At 37.0% G+C, this 12,297-nt stretch overlaps 1 protein-coding gene and 1 long non-coding RNA gene across 3 annotated transcripts in view; both read right to left on the minus strand.

Moving 5' to 3' along the window:
- LOC138886916 (uncharacterized) overlaps nucleotides 1-6,627 on the minus strand; it is a 45,781-nt gene extending 39,154 nt beyond the window's left edge. The window contains exons 1-2 of the long non-coding RNA XR_011405873.1: nucleotides 6,468-6,627; nucleotides 4,899-4,928 (exon numbers count right to left, since the gene is read on the minus strand). This is a non-coding gene — a long non-coding RNA (uncharacterized lncRNA). The remainder of the gene's footprint in view (nucleotides 1-4,898; nucleotides 4,929-6,467) is intronic.
- A 399-nt stretch (nucleotides 6,628-7,026) lies between these two features.
- Nucleotides 7,027-9,492, minus strand: LOC104240597 (heavy metal-associated isoprenylated plant protein 31). Of its 2 annotated transcripts, XM_009795464.2 has the most exons (3): nucleotides 9,291-9,492; nucleotides 9,139-9,217; nucleotides 7,027-7,503 (listed from the first exon to the last, which is right to left on the minus strand). In XM_009795464.2, the coding sequence occupies exons 1-3, from the start codon at nucleotides 9,294-9,296 to the stop codon at nucleotides 7,172-7,174; spliced, it is 417 nt and encodes a 138-aa protein (XP_009793766.1). In that variant the 5' UTR covers nucleotides 9,297-9,492; the 3' UTR covers nucleotides 7,027-7,171. The 2 variants fall into 2 exon arrangements, with proteins under 2 accessions (XP_009793766.1, XP_009793765.1); XM_009795463.1 differs by lacking the exon at nucleotides 9,291-9,492 and having other exon boundaries at nucleotides 9,139-9,226.
- Between the last annotated feature and the right edge of the window lie 2,805 nt (nucleotides 9,493-12,297).

The raw sequence follows: 12,297 nt of genomic DNA on the forward strand, positions 1-12,297 counted from the left end.
GACAACTCAATGGGTAGCGCTAGCTCATAAGCCATGTTTCCTTTCTTTTCTAGAATTTCATAAGGTCTGATAAATCTAGGGCTAAGTTTCCCTTTCTTACCAAACCTCATAACTCCTTTCATTGGTGAAACTTTCAAAAACACCTTGTCACCAACCATGAACTCTAAGTCACGATGCCTCTTGTCAGAATAGGATTTCTGACGACTCTGAGCCGCATTTAGTCTTTCCCTAATCTTTTCTAAAATGCCTGCCAAAAATGCGTTGTGAACTGAGGGCCTCTGTCACATATGATTAAAATAGGAGTACCATGCAATCAGACTATTTCTTTGATGTACAACTGCGCATACTGCTATGCGAAATCTGTCGTCTTTACTGGTAGGAAAAGCACGGACTTTGTTAGTCAGTCTACAATAACCCAAATTGAATCATATTTACGGTACATGCGAGGTAGACCTACCACGAAATCCATATTAATCATATCCCACTTCCATTGTGGTATCTCTATATCTTGAGCTATGCCACCAGGCCTCTGATGCTTGGCTTTGACTTGCTGGCAATTTAAACATTTAGCCACATGATCTGCTACTTGTTTCTTCATGCCTTTCCACTAATACAACTCTTTCAAATCTAGATATATTTTGGTAGCACCTGGGTGGATAGAGTACCTCGAACTGTGAACTTCCTCCATTATGGCCTTCGTAAGACCATCTACATCAGGCACACATAACCGATCATTCAACTTCAAAAGTCTGTCACTTCCTAGAGTGAAAGCAGTGATTTCTTTGTTTCTGTCTCCTTCTTTTAATGTCACTAAGTACAGATCTTCGTCTTTCTTAGCCTTAACATGCGCAACAAGGGAGGATTGCGCTAAGGCATAAGTAGTTATACCTCCTTCTTCGGTCTCATCTAATCTAATTCCATCATTTGCTAGTTTTTGAATTTCTCAACCCAAAGATCGCCTTTGTACTGCAAGATGGGCCAAGACACCTATTGACTTCCTACTAAGTACATCTGGTACAATATTAGTTTTGCTCGAGTGATAAAGAGTATTGATGTCATAATCTTTTAGTAGCTCGAGCCACCTTCTTTGTCTTAAATTTAATTCTTTTTGCTTGAAAATGTACTGGAGGCTTTTGTGATCTATAAACACTTCAGAATGCTTGCCATAAAGGTAGTATCGCCATATTTTTAATGAAAACACCACTGCTGCAAGATCCAAGTCGTGTGTGGGGTAGTTCTTTTCATAATTCTTTAACTGCCTGGAAGCATAAGCAATAACTTTTCCATTTTGCATAAGAAGACAACCAAGGCCCACTCTGGAGGCATCACAATACACTTGAACCCACCCGAACCTGTCGGCAAGGTTAACACAGGTGTAGTGGTCAACCTCTTCTTTAACTCTTGAAAACTCTGCTCACAAGCGTCTGACCATTGGAACTTAAGTGATTTCTGAGTCAACTTAGTTAATGGAGCTGCAAGTGAGGAAAACCCCTCTACAAACCTTCTATAGTAGCCAGCTAACCCCAAGAAACTCCTAATTTCGGTTGGCGTTGTCGGCCTAGGCCAGTTCTTGACTGCTTCTATCTTTTGAGGGTCTACTTTTATTCCTTCTTTAGATACCACGTGACCTAAGAATGCCACTGACTGCAACCAGAACGCACATTTTGAAAACTTGGCATAAAGCTCATTTTCCTTCAAGGTCTGCAAGGATATTCTGAGGTGTTCTGCATGATCTTCCTTGCTCGTAGAATACACCAAAATATCATCTATAAACACAATAATAAAGGTATCCAGGAATGTCTTGAAAACTCTATTCATGAGGTCCATGAATGCAACTGAAGCATTAGTCAACCCGAAGGACATCACTAGAAATTCATAGTGCCCGTAGCGAGTGCGAAAGGCTATTTTAGATATATCTTCTTCTTTGATTCTCAACTGATGGTACCCCGATCTCAAGTCTATTTTTGAAAAGTACTTTGCACCTTGAAGTTGATCAAATAAATCATCAATTCTTGGCAGTGAGTACTTGTTCTTAATGGTAACTTTATTCAACTGCCGATAGTCGATGCACATTCTGAGAGACCCATCTTTCTTCTTGATAAACAGGACTGGGGCACCCCACGGTGAAACACTCGACCTGATGAATCCCTTGTCAAGAAGGTTTTTCAACTGTTCTCTTAACTCATTAAGTTCCGCTGGAGCCATCCTATAAGGAGGTAATATGGGTTGAGTGCCTGGCATAAGATCAATGCCAAAGTCTATGATTCTTTTAGGAGGAAGTCCGGGAAGGTCATCTGGTAAAACTTCTGGAAATTCTCTAACAACTGGAACAGATTGAAGAGCTGGTGGTTCTGATTCTGGATTAATAACGTGAGCCAAATAGGCGAGACACCCCTTACCGATCATTCGTTGTGCCTTAAAGTAAGAAATAAACTTACCTACAAGCGATGTTGAACTACCCTTCCATCTAAGACTTCTTCATTTGGAAATTGGAACCTGACTATCTTGGCATGACAATCTAACATGGCATAGCAGGAAGATAACCAATCCATACCCATGATCACATCGAAATCTACCATTTCTAATTCTATGAGATCGGCCTTGGTGTTGCGACCTTGGACTGAAACTATACAACCTCTATAGACTCTTGTGACTTTCACTGACTCGCCAACTGGAGTAGATACTAGGAATGGCTCACTAAGTTGTTCAGGTTATAGCCCAAGGTTGTTTGCAAAGTATGGAGTCACATATGAAAATGTTGAACATGAATCCATTATGGCATAAGCATTATGTGAGCAGACTAAAAGTATACCTGTAATAACTTCTGTAGATGCCTCTACACTCTGACGATCAAGTGTAGCAAACAAATGGGGTTGTCCCCCTCATTGAGTAACTCGATCTGCACTTATGCCTGACCCATGCCCGGTCTGATTATTAGAACCACGAGCCTGAAGTGGTGCAACTGCAATAGCTGAGGAACTAGAAGGACGAGTTGATCCACCACTGAAATTACGTCGCAACTTTGGGTAGTTAGCCTTTATATGACCAATGTCTCCACAATGATAGCAACCATAAAACCCCGAGCTTGCACTGACCTGAATGTTGCCGCTTACATGTTCCACAAAGACCTTGTTGGTGTGACTGTTGCTCAACGTGATCTGGCTATGTGAGGATGGTGTCCTAAAATTTTGATTCTGGCGAGACTTATTTCCATAACTCTGAGTACGTCTGAAGGAAGACCCACCACCTGACTGATGACTGGACTGAGCTAGTGCTAATAACTCCTTATTAGAGGAATCCCTTCTACCTCCGCTGGATGTACCATTAAACCTGCCCGATGTTCGGGCTTTCTTGCTATGCTTTTTTTCTTCTGTCCTTTGTTGTTTGTCTTTTTCTAAGTGCTTGGCGAATCCCACAACATAGGAGAAAGCTGTCATTCCTACCGCTACAGCTGATGTCGTATCCTTAATGTGGTAATCCAAACCGCCAACAAACCTGCGAATCTTTGTTTTTTCTGTCTTAACCATGAGGATCATGATTAGCTAACCTTATGAATTCCATGTAGTACTCTTGCACACTTTTATTCATTTGCTTGAGTTGTTCGAACTCTGTAGCCTTAGCTTCCCTATCCTCTTCTGGGATAAAGTTAGCCATGAAGGCCTCTTCAAAATTCTTCCCAAGTAGGTGGAACATCATCTTCATCTCTTTCCTTTTCCCATATCTCAAACCAAGTGCCAGCCACATCTCTAAGCTGGTAAGCAGCCAGCTCCACAACTTCATCATCAAATGCTTTCATCACTCGGAGGGCTTTCTTGACACCTTACAGCCACAACATTGGATCTTCATCAACTATAGAACCATGGAACACTAGAGGATTCAACTTCAAAAATTCAATCACTCTTGAGGACTCGAAATTGTTCTGTCTATTTGATTGAGGTGGAATCTCATCTCTTCTCTCGTTCTGGTTGGCCATGAAGGCTTTAAACATCTCCATAGCGCTGTTGACTGCATTAAACATCTGCCCCACCTCTGGGGATATAGTTGTCTGAGTCGGAGCTACTGTTGGGGGAGGCACTGGATCCTGAGGTACTTGCTCATCATTATCCACCCCTTCTTCACGTTCAACTCGGGGTACTTGGACCCTTTTTGCCGATCTACCCTTCTTTTTCTGAGTTAAAGCCTTCTTAGTTCTACCTTGAGCCACAATGGTAGCAATAGTTTCTTGAGCAGCATCCTGAGTGTCGGTGTCAGAGTTCCGAGTACGAGCCATTTATGCGAGTTTTGGAAAAACGAATATATTAGATAATTTTTTATAGGTAGGATCTACTGCACGATCTAAAGTATGAAAAAATGAGATTTTTCCTAAATGCTTGTAGCCTCCTGTTTATAGGTATGCCGCGCTTCATACCCATAAACAAGACTCTACTAACACTGCTTCATAGACCCTTAGGACTTTATAAACCTGAGGCTTTGATACCAAGTTTGTCACGACACATTTTCTAAACAAGTCGGGACCGGCACTCGATCACTAAACATGACCGAGCGAACCATCTCTACTTATCAAATCTATTATAACTCCAAACTTTATATGCAACAAGGCAATACTCTACTCAAATACTTTTGATTAATTTAAATATTTAAATAAATCAACTCCAAAACTTTATTCATAGTAACTACTGAGTTACTGTCAATTTATTATCAAAAATATCCGAATCTTAGCCCAACGACTATGTCTATGAAGCCTCTACTGATAAACTGACGCACTGCTCAGGATATGAGATTTTCTGGCCAGCTCTATAACTAAACAAAGAAATAACCAAATAAAGATAACTCTAAGGAATACTCCACGAACAAAAGCGGAGCTCATCAATAGTAGTGGAAGAGAAGGAAGTCCTAACCAGTAGCCTGCTCGCCTGCAAAACCGGTTCCTACGTTGTACCGCAGGCCAACGTAGGTTCCCAAAAGAGAACGTCAGTACCATACATTGTACTCAGTGAGTCTCAACAACAGGGGGCGGAACTTTAATAACATATACATTACGAGCAAATGTTCTAAATGCATGTAAAACATTAAGCTTATAAGAATAATTCTAAAATAATTGCATAATAGCAGTTTGTGAATATTCTAAAAGAAATTCTTTTCTTTTTATTTCTTATAAAAAAATACTTCACTTTATACATTGGGAGTTCCAACTATCCTGACCTGTTTCTATCTTAGTCATCGTGTGATCGGCATGGGTTCGATCCCAACCTGATTGAATAGGCTCAATCCACGAGGTGTCACTCACTTCATGGTTCTCAGAACTCATGCATCATACCTTAGCTTAGCTAAGAAAATTCTCAGCAACGAGACCCTCGGCTCGCGTGCTCCCTACTTTGGCACAAGTAGTTTCAGGAAGTCAACGTCTTGGTCAGGACCCTCGGCCTGGACGATGACCCCTTCTCAGAATAAAGAATACTTCCAAAAATCTTTTCTTTCTAAAGCTTCTTCTTGTGACTTTTCAAGTCTAAATCTTTTCTGGAACATCCAATACATACTCTTACTAGTATCCTTAAATGTAGAGCTTTTTAATTGATGCACACTTGTCTATACAATTTGTATATTATGTTTATGCATATAATACCCACAGATACATGTAATGTTGTGCTTATATTATTAAGCAATAGTATTACTTGTTATATTTTGTGTTTTCCACTAGTTAAAGATAATAGAAAAGAGTGGCGATGATAGTATAATAGTGCATTATTTACAACTATTTCAATTAAATGGAATTTTAGCACATGTTGTAATCTGTTATAGTATTAGTTTCCATCTCATTTGATAAGTGGACTTTCATCATCAATTCTTTTTCTTCTACTCAACTATATTATTGAGAAATACTTCTGTAATGATCTCCACTTCAAGTACATCGATTAATGGCTGATTTAGGTCATAGGTATCCAAGTTTGACATCCTTAAATACTAATTTTCTAATAACCAGACCATTGCTTATTCCAAATAGTAGTATAAACTTATCTGGTTTAAAGCTCGGACTTAGATGAAATAAACATCTAAAAAAATTTCTAAAGATTCTTGCTTCTTCATAAATTTTCAACATGAAAATAGCATATAAGAATAATACAAAAATCTGAAAATTTATGCACATATATCATAATAAATTATCTAAACTTTTGCTAGAACAATTCTATGTTAATAAGTACTCATTCGCTCCAATTAAGTAAATATAAGCTCTTTTAAGCAATTCATCAAACACCTTGTATGTGTGTTTTTGTGAGTTAAACCACTTTAAAAAGGGGTTATATCAACTCATCTCAATACTTCTCGAGTTAATACGTAGGCCCCAGTCCAATTGACGTCAGTCAAACAATCGATTCTACAACAACCAGTGCATTTTAATCAATTTTAAAATTTCACACCTAAACATGGAATTTACTATTGATATAGAGGAAATATGAAATTTTACATACCTGTGTTCAAGAACTAATTATTTGTAAGGAAGCCTAGAATTTTCGTGTTGTCTACGTGAAGTAGTTCGCTGGATTTGCTGCCTCTATATGGTTCTGTTTGCAAGAAGGAACAGAAGGCTTTCTCTGTTTTTTTTCGTACCAAGGATTTCAATCATTTTTGGGTTCCAACAGCCCTTTATGAGCTTTTCGATTTGGTCCCCTATTTTCTTGTTTTATTGCTTCTTTTTTTTTGGTTTGTTTTGTTTTCACTTAACTAATAATTAATGATACCCACCTTTAATAATTAAAAATATTAAATTATTAATATTCCTCTAATTGTATATCCAATTATTTATAGAAAAGTAACTCAAAAATCAATCACGGGGGTTTAAATCCGTAATAGAAGTATATTTTTAAGATAAAAAAAATTAAATTCTATATTTTAATGTATGTTGAAACTTTTATAAATTTGAGGAGCGTTATATTTGTATTAAATACGCATCTGTCCCGCACATATCCAACCCAACCTGCACGTTTGCCACCCCTACATACAATGCATCAACGACAATAATTAAGCCCATTAAAGCTTAAAAAACAGTAGATCAATAAGCTCATAAGCACTAGTGCCGGTCTTCTCCGAAACAAGTATACAAGTTACAGAGGGAAAATACAAAAATTTAGGAGATGTAGCTCCAAATTAAATCCGAAAGGCATGAAGATTAACCTCACATGATAGTGCATGCATGTGGGTTGTCATCGCTGAAAAGAGAAGCAACAGCTTCATCTGAAGCCACGGCAACTGAATAAACTGCAGGAGTGTGGAAGAAAGTATGTACACTTGGTGCTGCAACATTTCGAGATGTGTCGTAGTAATGGCTGATGATGTGATTTGGGTATTGATAAAATGAAGTAAAATGTGAGTACCCAACTGGATAGGGCCATGGCTCTGCTGCTTTCCCTGCTCGCTTTATTGCCTTTAGCACCTTCTTCTCTTCCAATCCGTAGCCTCTAACTGTAACTTTCTGCGTCTCCATATCAATGTCTATATCGTCTACTCCTGAAATTTCATCTCAAGAAATAAGAAAAATATACACGATGATGTTTTTGTGTAATAGCTGTCCCTTCAAATTAAAGTGCCGTACAGCCAGCTTATGCATATCATGACAATTTGACCATACACGTGTTTATTACGACCAACACAAATACTGAATAACTCTACCTATGAAAGCTTAAGCAAATCGAAAGAAATAATCACCTAGTGTCTTTTTTTTTTGTTTCTATATGGATTTGTTCAAATTATGTATTCAACATAAAGTCAATTATGTGGGAAATCTCTCATAGGCATGTGATATGTACTAATCCTGTCATGTTTTCATTTAATTTGAAACTACCATGCTTATTGGACTTGACATAGTTGTTGGCCCCGTTTGCTTTTCAATGTAATCCAGTTTGGTGTTGTGTATGATTTATTATTCTTTGGTTGTTGCGACCTTTTTCAGTCTTTCTCCTTGACCACATATCTATGTAAAAAAGTGCAACTATATGTGTTTGGCCACACTAGGACTAAAGATATAGAGTATAAAGTTAATGGAGTGAGATACAACCGCAATTGTTGGATAATTCTCGTTTTATCCCATGATGATATGTGGGAAAGAATCCAATGACAAGGCAGTCCATACTTCCTTGCTAAAGGAGACATTCCAAACCTGTACTATCAAAACCTTAATATCATTCTAGTAATGAAATTTTGTTTTCTTTTTCTTTTCATACTAACATTTTGCTATGGTACGGAAATCATGAGGCATGGGGGCAATACTAAGGGAAGCCTGATCAGTATCTAGGAAATAAGACTGCAGCATCATTTGGAACTCCAAACATTCAAAACAAGGTTAAACGCGCAGCTAAATGGCTGCAATTTCTCTGTACATTCTTTGATGTCAGTTCAAATCTCACCAAAGGTTTTTTCTTTTCTTGTTATTTAAGGTCGCTCTTCTTCCAAAAGTATGAAAAAACAAAAGAAAAAAAAGAACGAAAAAATTCCAAAATTAATTCACCCAAAGAACAGGGGTCACGGGTCAACTTCAAGAGTCGCGATTGAGAAGAGACGGCCCTGCTACTCTTCAGTCAACACTATCTATTCCACCATAGCAATTTTTATTTTTGTTTCTAATAAATAATTCTACTGATTGTGTATAACAGTTAGAAAGTAGGAAACATTTTCTTTGAGATATCAATATTATTATTCTTTTGTTAATTTGTACCTAGAACCAACTTAATCTTATCCATATATATACAATTTAATTTCACAATATCATGTACGTGAAGAAATTCTCCTTTTTCTAATTATTAGTATTCATACTTGTACAGCTTTTCTTCCCCTTCTACGAAGAAGGACACTTCAATAATCCTTACCGCTCAATTTTACTATAAGGAAGGAACAACGATTTCTCTCTATTGAGTGTGCCAACAAATTAAAGTCTTAGTAGCTAAAAACATTAAGAGTCTACATATAAGGTGTATGGATTACTTAATGGTGTGATAACTTTTGGGAAAGCGTGTGTTGGCTCGGTCCAAAGCAGACAATACCAGTAAGAATATCTTTAAGTTAGTTTAGCCCAACACTCTATTCCATTTACAGATATATATAGAAAGAGAAGTCGCCATTGTCATGTTAGTGAGCATTGTGACTGACCTTTGAGCTTGAAAAGGGCTTTTCTAAGCTTGTTAGCACATCCTTCACAATCCAAGTTTGGAACTCTTACCTCCACCATCTGCAACATAATATTATTCCATTCACATTCTCATTCCAAAAATTATACATAGAACAGAGAAAGAGAGACTTACAGACATGTTGATGAAACAAAATTGTTGTTTGATTAAATTCAAGATTTTTGAGAAAGAGAGGTAGGTCTGGTCTTCAATACGAAGAAGACCTAATTATGGTCAGTCAACAGAACACTGGCTCTCCTTAAATTTGTTTCAAGTACTAGCTAGGTTCTGATGAAAGAGCTAGCTATCCCTTTTTTATTTATGTAATTTATAGTAATTGTTACAAGTCACCCAACACTAAGGTTGTATTTATGAAGCCAGAGATTCGACAGAAGTACTAATTACTGCTCCCTTCCTCATAGCATAGCATTGCTGAATGTTGCATTGGGTTTTGAAATTTGAGAGATTTCACGCGTGGACTGTGTTGGCGTGATGATCACCTTTTACCCCCCACCACCCCTATGGCCCAACCCCACAAAATACCTTTTCTCTCGCAACACACTATTCACAGAAAGATCTGAATTTGCTACAGCTTTATTTTCTATATAAAGTTATCGCGACAAAGATACTATATATTTCATGTTGTAAATTACGTTGACATATCGACCACCTCTAGCTAGTGCCAAATATGTTGTTGCATGCTTCCATGCAATTCTTGTACCAGAAATCCTGAACTAGTTCTTCTCTTTCCTTACCATGTTAGAATTATATGCATACAATCAAAGGTGTTGCCTAACCGTTAATGAAATCAGTGAAATCATATGAGTCCAAGATTCAAATTCAATGAGAGACAAAAAATTTCTAACTTGTGTAAGCTTTATTGGGCATCTCTCAGGTACATTGCATGTACTGGGAGGCAATATATACAGTCAGATTTCTCTATAACAATATCGCTATATAACAACTATTTACTATAAAAGTCAAGACATTTATGGAACTAATTTTTATGTTATATTATAATATATGTTCTCTATAACAGCATTTCGCTATAATATAAAAAAAATCGAAACAAATGAAGATGTTATAGAGAGATTTGACTATACACCGGCGAACAAACAATGTGCTCACAAACTATATATTTCATTTAAGACACCAATTTTATTAACAATAAAAAATACATAAAAGTGTTGAATGATGAGGTAAGAACTGTCGGATTATCAAACCTGTGAAAGGCAGGATCGGCTGATGTATAGTGTGAGAGTGAAATTCATACTCCCCTTTTTGGTTCGTTCCAAAAAGAATGAACCCTTTCTAAATTTGGTAATAATTTAGCTTAAAGTTACAACTTTATCCTTAATGAGAAGCTTTTATAACCACACAAATACTCTGGGCCCCATTTGGACTTGTTTAGGACCACAAATTCCAAAAGTCTTCATTTTTTTCTTAAACTTCGTGTCCAGTCAAACAGGTAAGATAAGGACTATATATATGATGAGAATATTCTTTAAAAAGGCTGCAAGAAAATGCCATAAAGAAGAAAGAGATTTTCCGCAAAGAAAATCAGTCTTTCTGCCTCTTTTACTATTATAGTGAATCATTTTCATATGGCCCTTTTAGTACCATGACAAAGGCGAGAATGCTAATAATGCGTAAGCTCTATTTGGTAGAATGATTGTAACCAATATGATGGAGTTCAGTAATGATGCTGGCTGCCAATAGCAGATCAAGCGCAATTAATTATGTACTGATGTTTTTTAATTGCCATTAATTTCAAAATTTTGAGCCTCTGTGTTGCCACAAGACAACGTTCAAGTAATTATTACTTTAGCTCCCAAATACTATTAGTGAAGGCTTGTTAGGATCAACTGCTTGCCAAAAGCTATAGTCCACGGCAAGAGCGTAGCTTTATTTCTTACGCAAACCTATCAAACAAGGGTCATGTTCGATCATAACTTTGAACCGGGCCACCCAATTCTCTCATGGGCTTTGCTATAAGCGTGACGTTGTCTTTATCCAACAATCCCCCTCCCAACATGCTTTATGCAGCGTGTTGTTCTTGAGGATCGAACCCATGACTTTGACTCTGATATTACTGTTAGGATCAAGCACTTACTATTATGCCAAAAGTTATTGCTGATAGTAAGGACACAACTTTATTTCTTAATCAAGTCCACTAAGCAAGCACCATGGGGAGAAATTCAAAAATAGCCAGATTTACAAATGATTATTCAAAAATAACCACAATTTCAAAAGTAATCGAAATTTTGTTACTTTTCATGTAAAGATAAATCTGAACGAAAATATTGTTCAAAATCCGGAAAATACTCTAGCATAATATACTGGAACTCCAGCATAAATATACTGGAACTCCAGCATAATATACTGGAGTTCCAGTATAATATACCGATCCAGTACAATATGCTCGAAGTTCATACACATGTGCTCCAATCTCCAGTATATTATGCTGGAACTTTCCGCGTCTTGGAGTTTCAGCATAATATGCTAGAAGTTCATACACAGGTGCACCGATCTCCAGTATATTATGCTGGACTAATTCCTGTTAAAGCAAATAGTGGCTATTTTTCAATGACTTTACAAACACTGGCTATTTTTGAATGACCAGTCCAAAAACTGACTAGCCCGTGCAATTTTAACAAGCACTATGCTTGACCATGACTCTGCCTTGGGCCACGTCAGCCCTTCGTAGGCTTGCTATATGCAGGATTTTGGCATTACCCAACCAGGCTAAAGAGAGTCAAATTTTTAACAAGCTTTCGGCAATACAAAGTGGCTACTGTTAAATGTACAAGGAAGTAAAATATTACGGCCCACTTTAATTGATTTTTTTTGACTATTTTCACACATATTAAGGAATCCATCTTTTAGCATTAATTAACAATAAAATTAACTTTATTAACCTTAATTTGTTCATTAAAAATATAACAATAGTCTTACGCTCTTTACTCCAAGAGCAATTTTGGAAAGAAAAAAAAGTTAACTCCTCTTGAATCTGAAAAAAATCAAATATTGTAAATCATAAAAAAAAAAATCAATTAAAGTGAATCGGAGGGAGTAAAACATATAAGTATTAACAAAAGTCATCTTTCCATTTAAAAAGATAAAAATTTGTTCCTGGATTGAA

The sequence above is a fragment of the Nicotiana sylvestris genome, chromosome 3 (assembly GCF_000393655.2).
Source record: "Nicotiana sylvestris chromosome 3, ASM39365v2, whole genome shotgun sequence".
In the NCBI taxonomy this organism is placed as follows: Eukaryota; Viridiplantae; Streptophyta; class Magnoliopsida; order Solanales; family Solanaceae; genus Nicotiana; species Nicotiana sylvestris.

Excerpts from the sequence above, each read along its gene's own strand:
- LOC104240597 (XM_009795463.1), bottom strand. The coding sequence starts at position 9,226 with ATGTTGCAGATGGTGGAGGTAAGAGTTCCAAACTTGGATTGTGAAGGA. Across the intron at positions 7,504-9,138 it reads AGCCCTTTTCAAGCTCAAAG|GAGTAGACGATATAGACATT; the intron begins GTCAGTCACAAT and ends ATGAAATTTCAG.